This window comes from Musa acuminata, chromosome BXJ1-10 (genome assembly GCF_036884655.1).
Source record: "Musa acuminata AAA Group cultivar baxijiao chromosome BXJ1-10, Cavendish_Baxijiao_AAA, whole genome shotgun sequence".
Taxonomy (NCBI): domain Eukaryota; kingdom Viridiplantae; phylum Streptophyta; class Magnoliopsida; order Zingiberales; family Musaceae; genus Musa; species Musa acuminata.
Genome location: NC_088336.1, coordinates 34,760,740 through 34,782,518, shown reverse-complemented (window position 1 = coordinate 34,782,518; position 21,779 = coordinate 34,760,740). Strand labels below are relative to the sequence as shown.

The window sequence follows — 21,779 nt, the reverse complement described above, 5'->3', positions numbered from 1 at the left end:
GGGTGCGACTTTTATAGTAACCCTTCAAAGATAGGCTGTTGTTGGTAAGAGGCGAGAAACTAATAATGAGTAAAATTATAAATATTTAATCCCTTATGATGTCGGATATTCTAATCCTCCCCTCGATTGATAAGTTTAATAAAAGATCATTAATGTTCTGCTTTATCTCCTTTGTCTAATAATTAATTAATTTTTTAATACCTCTAGTATGAGGATTGAAAACACATATAATTAAATAAATCAGTGTAATTAAAATAATAATAATCTATTTTTTTTATAGCCATTATTGTCATATTTGAATTATTATCATATTGATATTCTTATAATGCACCAATCATATTAATGCAAACAACTAAAAAAAATATATACAGTAAGATAATAAACACTAGTCAAAGTATATGTTATATTATTAAAAAAATTTAAAATTTTTAAAATTCTTTCACATACATAATGTTGTAGATATAAACTAACTTTCATAATATTATTTGTAATAAAAATAATTTGAATTTCATCATGTATGAACATCTCTAAGAAATCTTTTGAGACTTTTATTATTTAATTTATAAAATTTGATTTATTTTTTCATTATTTGTAGATGACCCATTACAATGAAATAGTCTTAAAAAATAAAACGTTTAAGAGATGTTAGTCCTTCTTGTATACATAAATTCAAAATATGACAAAAATAGGTTTACGAACATCTTGTAATTCCATAATAGAAGCAGAATTTACCATTGTATTATTAAAACTAATAAAAACTAAAAAAATCAAATAATATTTTATAAAATTTATCATTCTATAAATATTGATGACTATATTCCATTCAACAAAAAATCTAAAAGCAATAATTTTTTTTTTTGCATGGTCCAATCACTATCCATCCAATGACGAGTGATTCCTAATAAGAGTACATGTGTTAGTGATCATCTTGCTCGATAAGGCCTAGCAGGATCATTGAAGGGACAAGCAGATAAATCAGAAAAAATTAGCGATAAAGACTAGGAGGAGCTTGAGGTAAAGTGTATAATACTATTCATCTTTGCATCCTTGATAATATTATAAATAATATTATTAATGATGATTTTAACGTAAGTGTTTGAGATAAGTTAGAAAAGCTTTTTCTAACTAAAAGTTTAATAATAAGTTGTATCTAAAGTAAAATTTATATTGGATGAGGATGGAGGGAGGTAGAGACGTAATAGAGCATTTAAACATATTCAAAGAATATGAATGTTATATAGCTAAAAGTTTCATTAATAAGTTGTATTTGAAGTCAAAGTAATATAGGTTAAGGATGGAGGAAGGTAGAGACGTGTTAGAGTATATGAGCATATTCAAAGGAATATTAGATCAACTAAAAAATATATATAAAGGTTGATGAAAAAGATAAGGTATTGTTACTTATGACAATTTTGTGGAGATGATATTGTGTGAGAAGATTACAGTAACTTAAGAACAAGTTAAAAAAGCTTTAATATCTCCGGGAAAAAAAAAAAGATAAGTCTAAGAATATGAATGGTGAAACATTAGTTACTCAAAGTGGAGGTCGACAAAGAAGATTTTTTAATAATGGTATATCTCAACGTGATTAGTCGAGATCAAGAGTCAAATATTTGGATAATGTTCAATATTATAGATACTAAAGACAAAACTGATTCAGAAAAAGAAAAACAAAAAACAAGAAGAGGCCAGCAAGTGTTTTCTTATGATGGATAGTGATGGAGATATTCTCACAATCTGCAAAGATAATGATTATATTTTTTTAAAAAATTAATTTTTAGATTCTGTTTCTCATGTTTATTTTCAGAAGGATGTGAATTGATAACAGAGACATTGGATATAGTGGACAACAGCCCCAAGAATCCAATGACCACAAAAACACATTGGATAACGGAAAGCCATGAACCGAGATTTACAACACTATTTATGTATTTTAGATCCAAGACTATCACCCGATGGCAAATACAGCGAGTTGAGTCAGTAGCAACAACAGACAGTACCAGGCATTCAACCCTTGGGAAACAGACGATGAGTTAGCAGGGAGAGCCCGCCCGGCAACCGCAGGAGAAATGGCACGGGCATTGTTAGGAAAGCTATGTTGTTCGTTCGTCGGCAAAGGATTCTCAGGCCTGTTACATGGTGGTGAACCCAATGGCATCCTCCTGCTGTTGTCAAGATCATGATGACCTGTCTCCATGCAAGGAAAATATGGTGAATAAATAAGGTCGTATTTACTTCCTCTCTAATAAACTTATGGGACTCTAGACAGTATATCATGCATGAACACAACAATACCATCATGCTTATAACAATCAAATGAGAGAAACATGAAGAATAGACAGTGTTGCGTTTGTCAACCAAAAACTATTGCCTTAATTTAGCATTTGGGACAGTGATATTGTATCCATGGGAGCTCCTCTGGTCTAGGAAGGCTAATGTGCAGAGAATCCAAACAAGTATAATTCCGGTCAAATAAACCCATTGCCAGTCATGTCTTGGATGGACATCTACTGCATGTGATAAGCAATAAATACAACAGTATCTCAACGACCACAAGAATACTGGTAAGCCTTTGTAAATCTAATAGAAGTGACATCATTATGTAGCATCTGAAGTATTCGTTAACACAAGACTCACCAATGTCAAGATGCATTACCATATTGATCTGTGTTAACCAAAATGGGAAGGATAAAAAGGGTATCTTATCAACTAAAGAATAGACTACAGAATGACTCACAATCAGATCGTGACCATCGCAGCTTCAAGTTCTCTCTATCAAATACCAAATGATATCCCGTCATAAAATTCTCTGCATCCACAATATGAAATCTTTTAGCTGAGAAAGAGAAAATAAATAAGTGAAAATTTATATGGAAGCTAAATTTGTATGGATCAAGTTGTGGTTGAAGAATGCTCACGTCCTATGGTGCCAAGACTTTCTTGAGATGACTGCAGAGCTAAGCAAAACACAGCAAGTTCTCCCTGTGAAGGCAAAAAACAATCATCTTATCTCTCTGACCATACATATACAATTTGACAGGCAAGTAACCAGAGTAATTTTCTTATGGGACCTTTCACTTATTAACACTAATTTTGCAACAAAGATCCAATCACAAATTTTATAGTACCATCACTTAACAGAAAATGAACCTAGTTACAAATTCGATCGAGATCAACCATAAAATGGTATGTCATCATATGCTCATTTTTTATGATCTAATCAAGTAGTATGTTCTTACTCAGAAATTTAATAATTTAAATAACAACATCTGCTGCTTAGCTTATCAATGTCCTTTACAAAGCATTTGCAGATGATGACTGAGTAGTTATGCACATATAATATGCCCCACATGGTCTGGACCAGTTTTATACCTCAAAGGTTTAGTTGCAAAAAGTGTTGAGCAATATCCATAAGCTAAAACTGCTCTTGGAACCACATCATCAACTAATTTTTTCATTCACAAAATCCTAGACAATAGAGCAAACAATAGTTACATATGTAGCTTCTGTCTGCACCTAAAGTTGAAAATAACATTGTCCTATTAGGATTGTTATAAAATGAGCAGAAAAAATCTTGAACTTCAAAAAGCCTTTATGGCCTCTACTCTGTTATATTAGTTTGGGATGACTAATTTCAGTTGCATTAGTTGGAACATTTAACGCCTGTATTTGCTGAACTCAACAAAACCATACAACTATATCAGGAGTAAAACTTATTATTTGTTAAACTATCAGAAATTAGATTAAAAGAGCAGATATACACTTGCTTCAGGACAGAATACTAATGTTTAAACATATCCTGATGATAAAAAAATTAAATAGTATTTAAGTACAAAGTCAGGCACCTCTGTATTATAGAAAGGATAAATAGGATTGATAACCATGAAGCTCTTGTTTCCACCAAATATTAGTTTTACTTTTGGCAGACCAGGCATCCCAAGAGGGCTGTCATCACAAAAAGTAGAACTTGGTTTAAAATGACAAAATAAAGATAGCAAAATGTGCAAAATGATACCCTTTCTAAGAAATTCACCTGGCTTCATAACAGTATTCCCAAGGAGATTCATTATTAGTGGCACGCTTTGAGACATTAACTTGTCTGTCGAACTATCCACCAATCCAGGGTCAAGTCAGTGCCTAGACAAAACAACATTTTTCTGACATATAAAAAGAATAAAAAAGTACCTCCAGAGTGACTCTCTTATAGATGTCGTTAGGAAGAAAGGTGAAGGATGATCCACTGTCAATTAGTGCATGAAAGCTGGTTTTCCCAGGACATGAAGATCCCATACAGAAACTCTCCACCGCAATGACGTAAGTGTCGCTGAAGCACAAGGCCAAAAGCTAAAATCAACACTATGAAAAGTCAAAACTACCACAACTAGCATCCAGAATAAATTGGGAAAAAGATTAAAGATTAGGGGAAAATTAGTTCACTGTATTGAACTTAAGTCATAAATAAAACCTACAGATGCCTTCAATTATCAATATTAATTAGCTAAATATGTTCCCCTACGTTATGCATTGGGCAATAGCAAGGGAGTTGAGGTTGAATCCTATCGGAGGATTGATCCTCAGTCCTATCGCCACAAAATCGATTCTGGAGGTTCTAAATCGAAAATCAGCTCTATTAAACATGAGTTGAATGTTTGTGTGCATTCATCTAATACTAGTTAAATCACGATCAATCCACTGGATCATTAGTTGAAATAGTGTTGATCATACTTTTGCCTCATGAACACCGTTTAACCAATCGTTTTTTGGTTAGTTTCATAAACATCCAGAAGATATCCAAATCACATAGATAATGTTCAATAGAATTGATCCTGAATTTTGGACCTTTCACAATTGAATTTGTGATAGGATTGAGAGTTGAGACCCAAGCCTCCTGATAGAATTCTTGCTCAGCTCATGTAAAGGAGGATAATTACAAATATTCAGTGCTTTCTTTATAACAGTTTGCTTTATTGTCACTCAATGAACCTATAAAATTTAAATAAATGATTAAATGCATGGCGAAGAATGAAAGCTCCACTGATTGTCATTCTCATCCACTGACATCTGTTATTTGAACATTTTTTTCGTTCTTTTTTCCTTTTTAATGGTGCTGATCTGAAACATATGTCTGAATGACAATGTACAACAAACAAAGCAAGAAAAGAGCCTAGGCATTTGCAAGGTATCAAACAAAAAGATTGAACCTAATAACAAATGATGGATCAAAGCCCTATAAAATGAATAATCCATCCAGGGCGACAAATGATGTGTCACTTAATAAAACTCACTATTTTCCATCCAAGGGAACAAATGGTGTAGACTGTTGGGTGGGCAAGCCTCGATCTCCAAATAGAATTCTTCCAGAGTCATCATCCCGGAAGCACAAGGAAAAAGAGTTTCGTACCAGTCCAGTTCTTGCAAGGGAGCTTGGAACCGAAATGTCTCCAAATCCCAAACCCAGAAGACCATCAGGAGCAATTCCATCCAAATAATCACCACTCTGCTTTCTACCACATCTGAATCAGGAGCAGAAAAAATCTTAAAAAGTAGAAATCTTATAGAAGAAAAGGTCGACAAAAAATACAAAAAGAGAAACTCATATCTACTCATTATGCAAAACCTAAAAGTAGACCCACCCTATGATGACCGAAGCCTGCACTGATGCATGATCCTCACTAGTTGCCAAGTGTAATATATCCTCAACCAACAAACCTGAACTGGATGTATTTTCTGAATAGTAGTTTATCCTGTAAGGGCAAGGCTGTTTTGCACTGCCACAGGTTGAACCCAAACTACATAGTTCATGATTGCATGAGAGATATCTGCTGGTTCTCGATTCAGCCGGACTATACATGCTGAGATTTTTATCCTGCACAATAGATGCTCCATACAGAAAGGAGCACCTGCCAATCAATCATCGGAAATAAGTGCTAAACCTGCTGTTAAATGTAAATAGAATATCCCCTTGTTTTCTGTTTACAACAGCAAAATTACTAATAGACAATGTTGACAAGTTACCAGCTTCTATCACAGGTAAGATCCACCACACAAGTGATCTAACAGTTGTAGCCACAATTATAAGGACCTTTGAAAAATAAAGGCTAATATAAAATAAAGCATACCAGAACTAAACCACAATTCCTATAGTCAAATAAACCTTTCAAAAAAATTCTATCAATTAAAATCAATATTCAAATTAAAATGAGAGAAGCAAAAATGCTCATACACTTATTTCTGAACTTGAGCACAATCTTTCAGAACTTTGATGAGACCATGAAATGCAAAATATACACATGATGGAATAAAATATAATTCATATTAAAACTTGGTGCTACAGCTAGAGAGGCTCCTTATAAATCTCTGCTCTTATAGGTCATCTGGTATACGTAAGCATGTATCATATTATAAAAAGACTACAGGCTAAACATATCTATTGAGGTTTTCAGAAAACTGTCATGAATCATCTTTTTAAGCTATGAGGCTTACCAAGGTACTCTTTTGTTGAAGTCTAAATATGAGAAGGGGCAATCTTATGTGAAAGGGTTACTGAAGTTCTTTATAAGCATAAGAGTAGTGAACAATGCAGGTCCAGGATAATGGAGAAAATCAAGGTAGCCTCCATGAACTGCATCATCAAATTCAAAATAATAAAGAAAACATATAATAAGTGTAAATTAATCCCGTACGCACAAACTAATTGTCACTAATATTAAATAATGGCTAAGACATTTAAGGTAACAGATCCAAGGCAATTATGCAGAAATATGGTAGCCCAATAGTACTTAAATCTTGTCTGTACATCAGTTTCATTGCAGAAAAATAAAACTTCTATAGTAAGTTTCTTATGGTGTCTGTAAGACTTCTTAATATTGATCTCAGTTGGTTGTTGTTTAGACAGTTGTAAAGTGTTTCCACATAATATGGAGAATGCACTTAATTTGATATTCTCCTGATTTACTTCTTAAATATATTTAGAGTATTATTGTGAAAGGTGAGTTTATAAGCTCCTATAAGTAGTTAATCTTGAAGTTATCTAAAGGTGTAGTGGTACTACTGTCTGTATGCAAAACTTTGTTATATAAGAACTATCAGAAACAATAAGAATACTCAACTTTGAATACACAAAATTATTAACCTAAATAAGAGATTTAAAACATGAGCATATAATCATCTTATCATTGTGAAGAACCACTTTATATTATCGTTATTAAATAATGCATATAGTTAAAAAAGCACATATTGTTAAAAAAACACATAGTTCAAATAAAGTGGAGTTTCTCTCTTTTAATATGCTACAGTGTAAAAGCATTATTATCGCAGATGACCGTCGCCTTAATCATGGAAATTTGGGTGAAGATGGAGACAGATCAGAAAGAAGAGCAAACTGCATCCTTAGCTGCTTAATTTTGTGAAAGAAATCCAACAACTCTGTATGTTGAAGCCAACAACGTTTGCTCTCTTTTGTTGCTTAGTGAAATTCTTTCTATAATATTTTCTAAGGCAGAATTATATATAGTTGCAACTTGCAATTATTACTAAAAAAATAATATTTCTTTGTTGCAATTAAACCCCATAGGTTTGTGCTTGCTAATTTTAGTTACTGAGCTATACTGTTCTATAACAACAAAAGAACATATGATCATCAAATTCTGATCATTCAACATAATGACCTAATAGTTGCTGCCTAATGATCCATTTAACTAGGTATTCTTGCTGTTCTCCATTTCATTTCTGTGGTCACTTCTTGAACCTCTGAAGGAAAGAAGGCCATCATACGTACATATTATTGAGAAAAAGAAGAATTTTTTGAACTTTCAAAGGGTTATAAATAAAAAATGAAATAAGGATACTACATTGTCATAATTTCTTATACAAATAGGACAAGAAATCAGGTGGGATGGATCAAAGTACACAAAGCAATAGAAAGAAGATAGAGACACAATCATAAACCAAAAAGCAATCCAGTAATATATAAGAAATCCAAAGGCAATGGCATGTCTTTCATGACAATAACCCAAAGCCAAAGCAGATGTTTGCCTACCAAACTGCCATGATAACCAGACAAAGGAGCACATTGTATGCAATCACATGGGATCCAAAGCAGGTCACTTCCAGCATCCAAAGCGACAAGAAAGGAAACATTAGGAGTTCCTATATTGATCCATGTGTAGTGTAACCTGCCAATCAGAAATAAAAATGAAACATTCCGAAACAATTAGCAGTATCCCACTAATTAGTAATGTGAATATCATAAATATGGATACAGGTAATACGATGGTGACCAGACTAAATAAAACACATGAAATAAAATGCTTCATCAAATATAGACACCAATAAAAGAAAAAAAATCTGCCTAGACAAACAAATGGAAGAAAATAATGAGAAAAATGAAGGCTACAATTTATGAATGCTAAAATAAATGGGGCAAAAAGGAGAAACACATGGATCCTTTGCAAGTGACTAGATAACTACTTAAATATATAACATGTGGAAAGTACTTCACAAAGAAAAGAGCACCAACCAGAGAGAGGGAACAGCATATAGAATACAAAACATGCTGGTTGATGCCATTCTTGTCCGAGTTTGTTTAGACAAACCAAATGAGATGATCAACTTATTCATGTTTTACCGGAAGCAGATAGACATGCTTGAGATTCGGCTCAGCGGCTTGCAAAAGGAAGATTTAAGATACTACCCGAATGATTTTTAACTCATTTCTATGATTCCGTAGATTCCTAAAATCTCCTTCAACTGAATAAGAGTACACCTTCACGCATTCAACAATAGCAATGAACAATCAATCACTAATTTTCTATCTAAGAAAATCAAAAGACTGCAGACTCTGGTAATTACCTGATTGCTACCAGCTGGAACTCTGTCAGCAAACAAACGAAACACATATCCATTGAATTTCAAGCAAATAACTGGTCAGTTATGAGTCATTTCCAGAAGCAACACACAAGCAAGATTTTTATCTGTAACAATTGTAACCAGCAACTTGCTAAAGTTCGCCCACCGCTCACAGTTACATTGTCCTATATAACTGGACACATATTACAAACAAGCTAAGAAGAACCAAACATCTACAAAGTCTCTGTCATGCAATTGAACCTCTGATTTACAATATCTATTGGCATTCATAATGATACTGATGACTAAGTGCTTGTTTAAGGGGGCATATCATGGTTGAGTGCAATATCTGCTGTTAAACCAGACTAGTTTAAAATGTACGGCCATCCTAATTAAAATCAGCAATATTTGGATATGGATACATTTTGTAACTTTTGACTTACATAGCAGCTCTGTCAATGATTTTTCAGAATAACAGATACCATAGATATCTAAGGAAGATTTCTTAGATACCTTCCGTGATGGTCTGCTCTCTACATATTAAACTTTCTAATGGGCAAAAATAGATGGATGACTCTACAATTTAGTGAAATTCAAAATGAATTATAATCATAATATGTAAATCATGTATTTAATTACATTTTATTAAGTCCTCTATTATATATTTGGATGTTTTGTTGCAAATTTGGACTCTAATAATTTATTTTCATGATTTATAACTACATGTGCTGATATCCATGTTTCACAGAGTGTACAAGAAAATTCTTGTTCCAAATGCTATAATGGGGAAGATTTAAGATTTGTTCTCTTAGGTTCTCTCTATAGTCTCACTTGTGAGACAGATTTATTGTAAGAGGTCTGTTTATGAGGAATTTTGGACTCGGAACTCACTATCGAGTCAACGATTGGCTTCAAAAGCCTATTTCCAAAGTATTAATGCCATTTTGGGAGGATCATGATAATGCTTTATGAATCAGGGCTAATTTCCTCACAATTCCAGCATAATATTAAATTCTAGACATTTAATTACTTTCAAATGAATTATTTATGGTACATTCACATGACTTGCATAAAGGAAATCAATCAACATGAGGATTGTTATGAACCAATCACTTCCATGAAGGGAAAATAACAAAATAAAATGAGACCTTTATAAGTCAGTCACACCCCTGATAAAAACAACTTATCATAATCTTTTTACAAAGGAACCAGTCCTTGTTCTGTAATAGGATTGCTACAAAAGACTGCCAATCACAGACCTCATATAACAAGAGGAAAAAGGAAAATCATAAAAAGCTCACAGGAGGCCATCTACATTTATAACTAACCTAATGATTTTTTTACTATCTGAATCCCATATATTGCTTCTCCAGGAACGCATCACATGACAGCCACGGCAAACACGACAAGACTCGCAATGCAGGTTGCATAATGCAAACGTATGAACATATTCCTAAACACACAAAGTCCTATTTGTTTTAATAGACACATTCATTAGAGAAAAAACCCTTCACAAGCATTAATTTAAAAATCAAGTTACAATTAATAACCACCACAGCAGTCCTAATTAACTTATTTAGAATCCAAACTATTATCCCTCAGACGATTCTGCTTTGGCGTTTCTCTGGTAATTAAGCACAGGTAGAATGAAGCGTAAGAGAATTCTGGCTTTCTTAATATAAGAAGAGAAGATCTGATGATCCAAGTGCCTGAGGCTAAATTAGTGACTTAGCTCAAAATCTCGTTTATCTTGATATAAGTATTCAAGTGAGGAAAAACCCTTTAAGAACTTGAAATTTAGAAATGAAATTACAAGTAGTAACCACAAACTGTCCCTTTCTAACTCATGCAGACCCAAATCAATTATCATTGGCTCTCAGGTAATTTAAATACAAGAATCACATAGTTCTTCTTCTTTGTTTCTTAGGAGAGTCTGATGGCTCAAATGCATTAGAGAAAAAAGAAGGGGCTCCAGAAATTAGCGTTTCAACTCACCATCCGAAGTCATTTCCAAGCGACAACATCTCGCTCCCCTCGGAGGGGAACAACATCTGGTACCGGGCACCAAGCCGCCGCTTCCGCCGCAGGAGATCGCTCCTCGCCAGCATCTGGTAGTACTCCTTGCTTCGCCGCGTCGGCCACCGCTCCCCGCCTCCTCCGCCGATGCGGGACGCCGCCGCGGCCCGCGCCTCATCAGAGAACCTGTGGACGAGTTTCGCGGAGAGCGCGAACGAGTGGGCTTTCCACACCAAGCAGCTCGCGACGACCAAAGAGATCAAGAAACACGCTCTCGCCATGGCCCGAGGCGGCCTAGATCCGACGTTAGGAGCTCAAATGGGGGTCAATCTAAGGTACAATGAGGCTGAGGCAACAGCGGTCGGCAGCGAGAGCACAAATGGAGCGAGATCTGAGCCAACGAGACGCGACTGGGGGAAAACACGGGTCGGGCGTCGCGCAGAAAGGTAGGGTTTTGTGGAAGAGAGGGAGGGGTTTCGATCGAGGGATTGGGGCTTCGCTTTTTAGGAGCTCAGGTTTCGGCGAAAGCGAGAGGGAGAGAGCAGAGCGGGCGCAGGGAGGCCGCGGCGGTGTCTTTTCTTGTGAGATTTTGCAGGGAACCCCCTCAACAGATCATGTATTTTTCTTGGGGGCCCTACAAAGTTTCTACTACTCACAAACCCACACCATCTAATTCAAACTAATAATAGTTTTTTTAAATTTTAATGTTTAAAATTTTATTATATTTTCAGTGTTATATATATATATATATATATATATATATATATTTCAAAATATTCTCTGATGATTAAGATGTTATGTACATAGGTAATAGATCAATGCTTCATCTATTGGTGTTAGTATAATGCATATTATATGAAATGACAAAAAAATTAAAATATAAAAATATATACACATCGATGTAAAAGAATAAAATACTAAAAAATTCATGTACAAGGACAGATAATTTGACAATCTGCAATAATATGTAATTCTTTTGTACCATATCCTTCACTTTTTTTTTTCCCTTTCTTTTATTCCAAAAGAGCATCGTCAAATTACCATCACTTGGTGGCTACAAAGTGTTCGATTTAATAGATGTTAAATATAGTGTTGATCATAAGAAAACATTTCAACCTCTCAATTCATTTCTTTTTATATAAATAGTTTTGAGTGGTTTGGCTTGGTTTTTAACTCGGAGGCTCCACTTGATGAAAGGAAAAGATCTTTAAATAGACTAAATTACCTTAAAAGATATATTTAGGATAAGGAAGTCTCTAACAAGCTTGATGTGTGGGATGTACACATAGAACCTCAATTTTGTTCGTGAGTGAGAGGTTGTCTCATTCCTGCATTTTTCCTTTTCTTTTTTTTTTGGGTGATTCGATCCACCAAAATATTGATGCTCCATGGTGAAAAATATTTTAATATGATTTTATTCAAATATCATGATTTTTTATTTTAAAGAAAATTCATTTTAAATCTTCCAATATTACAATCCTAATATTTAATTTCCAAGGAAAAAAAATTTATTATATTGATTAATTTTGGGAATTAAGTTGGAAATATTACTAATGCTTCTTTTGCATCTTAGAAATTTACTAATAAGTTTCAAATTCTTCATCATTGTGAAATACCTCATATTGCTAAGAAGTATATTCAAAATAAAAAAAAAAAAAGTTGGAAAATGTAGTAAGTAGATTCCTTCTAATTTGCATGTTGTTAACACTGGTCCTCAAAATCCTAAACCTTTTGTATATATTACCTACTAAGGACCCATTGGGTGACTGATATGAAAATTCAGAATATTCAGGGCACTTAATTGAGAACATCCGATATTACAACAAGCTTTTATCGGCCATAATTTTCTTTTCTGTTGTTTATCATCAAACAGAAAATTATTTGATCAAACTTCTTTGCGTTGCAAAGTTACTCTCCAACCTTTCAGCTGCATAGTTCAAAAAGAAATTGCACGCACGGAAATCAATTGCAATAAAAAGCATCAATCATTGACATCATGCAATTCCCATCGAAAGGAAGACACGTCTCAAAGTTGATGCCCCCAGATGAAAAAGTGTAACAGTAACCCTTATAAGTTTGGTTTGGCGTTAGAAGTTACACGTTGACCTCGTTTGATTCCTTGGTCATACTTATGGATCTAATTGGATGGGTTGTACATCGACTGCCATGTTACTGTGATATCCAAATACAAGCTTGAAAGAAGAGGCCTTGATACCGTATAAGGAAAAAGAGAGCATTCTCCTCGAAGAAAGAGAATTGTGACCAGCTAAATACATAGTGGAGGTTGTTGGAGATTGATTCCATACTACAGAAAAGGGCTGATGGGATTGGGATGATGGGGGATTCACGTGAAAGCCTGGTCTGATATTATACAACACCTACCACTGACAGTGATCTTCACGTGCATCTCATCTTGTGAACAATGCATGTATCCGGAGGACCTTGAACTGGAGAAAGAAACACAAAAAAAACCAAGGGTTTGCACTGCCCATGCTCCCTTCCTGCATCATAATACGAATCATCACCATCTTCCACTCGGACTACATCTTCATCATCCTCTCGTTACACAGACCAACTATTCTTCCTACACAGTAATAACCAGTTCTGATGGTTTGGCCCCCACTGCTTTGCTGCAAATAAGACCTTCCGGAACGGATGCAGCTTTAAATCCTTGTATTTAGTCACTGAGAAACTAAGCAAATTGAGAACGCTAGTCAGCACTTTAACTGACACCACGCCGTTATGGTCAATCTATTGCAGCATAATTGCAATAAGATTGTCACTGTCTTCACAATTGTCTATAGATGACTCAGACATTGCTAGCCCATGTAAAGGATACACAACTATAGCATAAGGCCGGACGAACACAAATATCACCAGCAAATATATACTACCACAATCTAAATTTGGCTTGCCAAGATAAAGCTAATTCCATAACACCAGTAAATGAACACCGACCATATGCATTGGCCAGGAGGATCTTTCTGCACCAAATCAAACAGTACAAACATTTATTGTACAACATGGTTATAACTAATAAATACATGATCTCAACCTCCAATAATCAATAGACAAGCAGAAGCTGCCAAGAATTCACCTGACGTCGGCATAAAGTTAATAAGATGATGTTTAGCCTGCAACATTTGTGGTCATTCTTGATGAGAAAACTCCATGTTCACACAACATTTCGAATATAGATTTTGTAACAAGGCATTAGCATAATTGATACATACTAACTCTTAAATCAACCATTGACATACAAAGAACATTGACCACATTCACTCGACAATGTAAACAATCCTACACCTGGAGAGCAAAGTTTTTTGACCTATCTTTCAACAACCAAAGGCAAAAGACTAAGGCAACATTGCTTCAAGATGTGAAGGTCCAAATGAAGTCACCCTTTCATCTCATTCCTGTCCCAAACAGCAAAGTGCGAGGAACAATAAGAAGCACATGTTTCCATATAACTTGATATTACATTTATAATCACCATTTATAAATTCTTTTGTAAAAAGGAGAGACGTGTCCATCAAACTCCATTGTAACTAGTTGGCCTACAAGTTTCTAGTAATACCTTCCAAATTTCATGAAAACATTGAATAACTAAATTTTAATAGCCACCACTAACATCATTATTACATAAGAGTCCAACAGTAGAAGTCAGACTCACACTTATCAGGTAGTAGTCCGAATAGGCAAGGCATCCAAATTGGTGGAGAGTTTAACATGTAAACAAGTTTAGTAGTCTGATTAGGTATATATATATATAGGGAAGAAAGCTGTATGTAATATCACTCAAAGCACTAGACAAAACTGACTTGGGTGTTATATCGGATATAACATTTGTCAAGATGATTTGTTTTCCATGGTAGACACCAACTTTAGAGCCTAGAATCAAGGATTTTACAAGGATGCAACTGTCTTAAGTCATATCCATGCCCAACTCATTGTTACACCCAACATAAACTCTTTGAGAAAAAAAAAAGAAAATTTAAGAGAATATGGCCACAGTAAGCTGGAACTATGCATCTCAGCATGGTGGCACTTAATAAATAAACAAACAATAGATGAGAATATGATAGCCAAGCTACACGTTAATCATCTAGATTCTGGAACCACTATGAATGAAAGATATAGACTGAAAAACAGATGCATGTTCTCTCTTAGTTACCTTTCATTTTCCAACGCTTCCATCAAATAAACCACATGCAATTACACCAAATAATGAACCTAACAATGCATAATAAGAAATAATTATATGCCTATCAATATATGATCCATGTGAAGGCAATCACTCTGTTTACGGGTGTACGACTGCATAAGATTGTAGGAGCCTAATGCACTAGGCCACCCTTTATTACCATTTGGTTCACATCAGAACGTCACAGTGAACTGACATGGCACTTGTTCATTATTGTATAAATCTAAAGCTCATAGGATCAGGACTAGCAAAGAAATTTGTATGTACAGATTTGCAACTCGAAAGCACAGATTTGTATGTACACTTTTCTTTTAAAATACATCATTTTTCGTTTGCTTCTTTTCTTATCTTTTTTTGAACATTTTGATTTTTGAATTTTCTTATGCCAATCCTCATTGATTGATCTGGTCCTACCAATCTTGCAAGCCTTGCATTATAAAATACTATAGAATACTAAATTACATCATACTATATATTATACTGTGCTAACTACACAAGTACAGGATAGTGTACATGCATAATATATTATGCATGTAGGCTAGAGGCATATTCTGTACGTGGCTTTTAAGTTAATTATCATTTTTTCTTTAAAAAATACATGCATATTATACCCTGTAGCATAAACTATACTAAATAATATTATATGCTATACATTACAAGTTATATTATACTATACTTGTACAGCACTTAGCGTATAAAATTGGTCCTCACAATCTGACAGATTGTCCCGCCATACCAGTTTTACCTGACATTACAAGGATTCTAGTATGGATTGTGTCCAATTCAACCAAAGATCATGACTACTAGTTCATCTAGACATGATTCTATCCATTCGCTAAGAATGAAAAGAAAGATGAAAGCCACAACATGCAGCAGCCATTATCAACCAGATGCACAATAAGGACATGGAGGAAGAATCAAAGGAGACAAAAGGGACGAGAAATGGTGGTACTCGTTTGCACTACAAACCGCTGCTATGTAACAAATAGAGAGGTAAGTCCATGGGATCTAATTTTGCATCACACGGTAGCATACTCGTGGGAGAGTAGGTCATGGTGTGAAAAAAATAGAAAGGGAAGGGAGAAAAAAGGGAAAAGGGGAGAACAAACAAGATAAGAAGAATAGAAGAGTAGAAAATAGAAGAGACAAAAAATATAATAGTTGAAAAAGTAATGATTAGTCTTATAAATAGGACCTATTTGTCATAGAATACACATTTGTAGTTTCCAGAAATTAATTTATAAAGGCATAAAAAATACATTTTGTTTTGTTTTAAATCAGAATTTCATCCCTGTACATCAGAATTGAGTCCTTTTTAGGTTATATCCTCGTATATCCCAGATTAGTTCGACAGCCATGATAAACACTATGATCCCTACTGCATTTTGACATAAACGCACACACAAATCTGAGATGAAGCAGCAGAATATACAATTTCCCATCCCACCTTGGCTCCAATGATCCCTCCACATTGGCCACTCACCAGCAGATACTGGGATGCAACTACTTCGCAAAGAGCTATGGCATCCTGGATGTCAGTCACACTTGTCAACTTGAGGAGGTGAGAAACAGAGATAAAAGGTAAAGAAGTTCATCGCACAGCAAAGTTAGCATAATTGTCAGCTAAAGAATTCTATAATTGTGACTTTGTTTTTCCTCTCAGTTGTATGGCAAAAGCAACCAGCCAAAAGATTCGTGCCAACATTGTTGTAATCAGCATAGCAAATCATAAGCTTCAGTCATCTACTAGAGTTTTGACTATTTGAGTGGACATTACAACTAGCCGACCATCCAAACCAACTTGGCTTATTCTTTGGGACTATTGTAAGGTAACAGCTCAGAAACAAGTAGTTATGGAGATGATCCAAAAGCCAAGCAGCACCAGTGCATATTTTGATGGAAGGTTATATAGTCTCTACACCTCACATGATTTCTTATAGCAAACTAGTATAAGAAAAATACAACATGACATTGACTTTTCTAAAATATCTGCCAGATTATATTTCAGTAGGACTTCAGACATTCATTTGTTATTCAGTGGCAAAGAAGTTGCAACAGTAAGAAAAAATATTCAACTTAATGTGGTGAAAGCATGCAAACAGAAATAAACCATAACAATTCATGCTTATCAAATTTAAAATGAACTCCACAACATAATCCATTTCTCCAGATTAATTCATTGCAATTCCATTGTGCAAGTCAATATTCAATTTATAAAGGATATTTACATAACGGTGATAACCAAGGAAAAACAAATTCTTAGCAGAATGCCATGTAATGAAGTGAAACAAGAATGATTTTGAGATAAACAATACAGGAGATCTACCTTACAGAACGGTGGTGTAGGGATTAGAGAAAGCATGCTGCAGCTACAACAGCCTCATTAACCAATGTAAGTGATAAAAATTTGGATGAGTCAATGAGATATATTGAATTTCACATACTATTGATTTTAAAACCTGTAAAGACAAGCAATTAGCAAGAAGCAATGCTGTAAGTTTGACCAAAAGCTATATCGACCTTTGACTTCAAAGAATTAATTCATCATCCTGATGCTCAAAAGAATGAGGAAAAATAAATCCTAAGTCAATTTCAAGGCAAAGAGAATGTCTAGGATACAACTTTTGGCGACATCTCCATAGAAACTCTGCTCCCCAAGTGACTAGGCAACCAAAGATGCAAAATGATCATGTAAAGGACACTTTAAAGCATGATAAGGCAGAAAATTCAGCAACAGTATCATACTGTACAAATGACAATGCAGAGAAGATGTTAAGATCTCATCAAGCTCCAATCAAAACCAGCTAACGAAGTCCACATAGCCAAACTGACAATCCACAATGGAAAGATAGATTTTGAACAGCATTGAACATTACACTAAACAGAGAGACTGAGTTCCAAGAACAGAAGAAATATCAAGTCAAAAGATAAGGTCCAAAATCCATACATCCATAAACAACGAGAAAACTAATAAAGTTGCAGTATTCGAACAACTGTTGCATTGGAAGCCTTTCTTGATATCCGGCGCCGATAGACATTGAAATGCCATGTGATCTTTAAATGACATGAATAACCACGGTCTCAGTATGAAACTAGAACAGAGGGAAGATCAATTAGCAAGAAAATCCAACAACAACAGAAAGTGTAAACCCACAAAAAGATCAGTTCTTAAGATCGAGAATTTCAGCAAATCAATCTATTTCATATATTTTATACCTAGAGTAATCAGTATCCACCCATTGGTCCAGTTGGTGGCCTTGACATAGGACCCTGCACTGCTGCAACTCCCTGGTAAGAAGTGCCACCTCCTCCTTGTTGAGAAACTGGCTGAGTTCCCTGGAAACCTGGAGGGCCTTGGAGCCCTGGTGAACCTTGAAAACCAGAAGCTCCCTGAAACCCAGTAGACCCCTGAAATCCTGGAGGTCCCTGATATGCAACACTTCCCATCCCATAGTTTGGCACCTGTGCCGCCTGCGGGATCACTGAAGAAGGCACAGCCTGTTGGCTCCCCGGGACACCAAATGCAGCAGCAAAAGCAGGGTTCAAAGAAGCAAGCATGGCTGGTGTGACTCCGAAAGCTGCCGGATTCTGCCCAGCTGCTGCCAGAAGAGTGAGCAATGCAGCATTTGGTTGCATTCCCGGAGCATAAGCTTGAGCCCCAGCCATGCCCATAAATCCCTGACCTAACATGGCAGCTTGCTGTGCTAACCCCATATCAGACGTAGTCCCTGCATAACCGGACCCATTGAGAGCTCCTGTGCTGGATGCGACACTTGGCGGTGCCGCAGCATTCTGAAGGGACGCTGCCTTACTCTTGTTATCAGTGGCCCGCTGGCAGTGGAGCAGATGGCCCTCAAAATTCTTGTTTGGCTCTTCGAGGGCCCTCAGCGCGCCATCCACCGTCTTATAGACAAACAGGGCGTACCCTTTCGGCTTCCCGGTGTGTCGATCAAAGCCGATGGGACCCTCCTCGATCTCGCCGTACTGGGAGAAAAAGGCAAGGAGGCGGCCGCCGTCGACGTCGGAATGGACGTTCCCCACATAGATCTTCCTCGAGATGTTGTCCTGATGAGAGGCGGGGCCAGGACTAGGATTAAGGTTTTGGTGGTGCTGCGGGGCGGAGTTGTGATGATGGGAGGACGGCGCGGAGGGGCCGGAGGAGGCCAACTGGCAGGAGGTCATGCGATTATCGATGAGCTTCTGGGGGCGGCGAAGGGCACGCCGAGCGGAGACGCGGTGGCGGAAGAGGACGAAGCCGTAACCCTTGGATCGGCCGCTACCCTTGTCGACGATGACGCGGCAGTCGTCGATGTCACCGTAGCTGCCGAAGGCCGCGCGGAGGCCCTCGGCGGTGGTTTCCCAGCCGAGACCGTGAACGAAGAGCTTGCGGTGTGCAGGATCGAGGTCGGCAACGCGGCGGATCTCCACGAGAGTGGCGGGGTCTGCGGCAGCGGTGGTTCGGAGGATGGCGACAAGCTGGTCCCTCGAGAGCGGCTCCAGCAGCTTCCCCACGTCATCGTCGTCATCGTCCTCGCCGCCTTCCTCTTCGTCAGAGGCCGGGGCCGGGGTATACACGACGGGCTGGTGAGGGGCCTGGGGGAGAAGTTCGCCGGCATGGTTTGGGGCGGCGGAGATGAGGAGCTCATCTTCTTGGTCGACCTTCCGCTTCTTGGTGGCCATCGATGCCGGGTAATGGGTTCGCTAGGGTTTGATCGGCTTTTCAGGGTTTTAGATCTCGGCCCCTTTTGTGGACCGTTTGCCTCCTCTTTGGGCCTTCTTCAAAGGGGGGCCTCTTTGGAATCTTACGGGTCACAACCAAGAGCACGAAATTAATTTCCTTAGACATTTCCATGTTTTTTGTTTCTATAAACAAAAAAACAGAAATCAATCTTTGTTTTTCTTTTTGTTTTCTTCCAGATTTACTAAAATGCTTCTGAAAATTTTGGAGGTAAAGAAGAAAAATATTTTTGTTTTTCCTGATCATTGCCATATTTCTAGGAGTCCTCCTCTCATATGGAGGGAATTTAAATTGTTTCTAATATTTTCAAAAATAAGAAACATAAATTATTTTAAATAGGGATTTTAGTGGTCACCATTTTATTATATTTGGAAATCTCTTAGTTATTTCCAACTTCTTTACCTAATTTCAATTAGGTGATAAAAATTGGATGTATTAGAACAATTCAAAATTTTTGATAATTTTTATAAGTACTTAATAAAACCAACAAAAGAGACAAAGTTACTAAATTTGTTTTCTTAGAAATTCTTCAGTTTTAAAAAGTAAGAAAACATAAAGCATAAACTATGCAGAAATATAATCATGGAACAAAAACCAGCATATTGATTTTTATTTCTTATAACAGAAAATAGAACATTGGCATTGAAGTTTTCAGTAAATTTTTTATGTTGCTTCGAATAGAACATTAGCACCAAGATTTGGGAAATTGAGGAGTTTGATCTGAAGATACTCCAACTCCATTAAAATTCACTGCTCCTAAGATTAACGTCGCACTGGTATTCGAGATGTTCATACAACTAAGTCACAATCCAAGCTAAACACCAATTCTTTGTACCTAAATAATAACAATAATTGTGGGTGAAGATTGCTAAAACTCAATATACACACATTCATTAATATTTAACTTTTTCAATGCAAATATGCTTGGGATCTTTAAAATGTTATACAACATAGGTTAGATTTAAAGCTGAAGATCTTTAATTTAAGTCTTAGATAATCGGTAATTTGCTTAAAGAGGATCGATTTAGATCTAGTTGGCTCTCTATATGCATCAAGGCTTTAATTGTCACTTTTTTTAGCTTTTGTGGTGGACAAATTGCCTGAAGCCTCTATCAAAAATTATCCCCTCAGTTATGGTTTTCATGAAGGGGGATTATAGATAAAATTCCATCTTGGATTGGTTTTCTTGTTTTATCTCTTTTTGTATGTCTTTCGATATTTGGTTGATTTTATTGATGTGATCCCGAATCCAGTTGGGAGTTTTGTTGATTGCACGATCGAATCGACTCAATGGGGATTTCTAATTTTGGTGTGGGGATTGAATTTTACAGAAATGAAGTGCTTCGAGTGGCATATGAGCCAACCGAAACTCAACTATTAGGCTTACAGACAAAATAGATAGTAGAATGGGAGCTAGGAATGGTAGTGTGAATGAGACAAGTGGAGTTTGACGGGTGAGCTGAGCTAGTTGGGGAAGTTATGAAACTACATTTTGGATTATTCCGATCAAAACTTACATTTATTTAACTTGGGTGTGCAATGATTCTATCGGAACAATTAAAGGTCATCGAAAGAGGTTAGGGTTTGTTGTAATATGAGGAGATGGATTCATTAGATGACATGCCAAGTTGCCCCTGACTCAAGATCATAATTACTAGGGGATTTGGTAAGAAGGGTGTTCTACGCGCTATGAGACTCAGCCTGTTCATATTTAGGTCATCAGGATTTGATCGAGATGGGCCTACAAAGTTTGTTGATCTTCCTTCTATTGCCAATCTATTATAGTAAATTTTGATCGTTCGAGCTATAAGTTAATTCGGATCCAAGATGAACTTATCAAGTTTTGTTCGAATTATATAAAAACTACATCGGAATATTTTTGATAATGTTATTTCGAAGTTTAAGTCATATGATAAGTCAAACTTTGGATATTTAGTGTCTTAAGATATACTTATGCATCTCCTTTTATAGTGG

At 36.2% G+C, this 21,779-nt stretch overlaps 2 protein-coding genes across 2 annotated transcripts; both read right to left on the bottom strand.

Annotated features, from left to right (window-relative positions):
* Window positions 1–1,867: 1,867 nt before the first annotated feature.
* Window positions 1,868–11,425, bottom strand: LOC103969649 (aspartic proteinase-like protein 1). Its single transcript, XM_009383250.3, has 10 exons — window positions 10,843–11,425; window positions 8,039–8,174; window positions 5,634–5,866; window positions 5,286–5,513; window positions 4,186–4,324; window positions 4,034–4,107; window positions 3,846–3,945; window positions 2,919–2,982; window positions 2,738–2,809; window positions 1,868–2,187 (listed from the first exon to the last, which is right to left on the bottom strand). The coding sequence occupies exons 1-10, from the start codon at window positions 11,142–11,144 to the stop codon at window positions 1,949–1,951; spliced, it is 1,587 nt and encodes a 528-aa protein (XP_009381525.2). The 5' UTR covers window positions 11,145–11,425; the 3' UTR covers window positions 1,868–1,948.
* Window positions 11,426–17,886: 6,461 nt separating this feature from the next.
* LOC103969648 (UBP1-associated protein 2B-like) lies at window positions 17,887–19,789 on the bottom strand. Its single transcript, XM_009383249.3, has 2 exons — window positions 18,284–19,789; window positions 17,887–18,159 (listed from the first exon to the last, which is right to left on the bottom strand). The coding sequence occupies exon 1, from the start codon at window positions 19,745–19,747 to the stop codon at window positions 18,293–18,295; it is 1,455 nt and encodes a 484-aa protein (XP_009381524.2). The 5' UTR covers window positions 19,748–19,789; the 3' UTR covers window positions 17,887–18,159; window positions 18,284–18,292.
* Window positions 19,790–21,779: the final 1,990 nt, after the last annotated feature.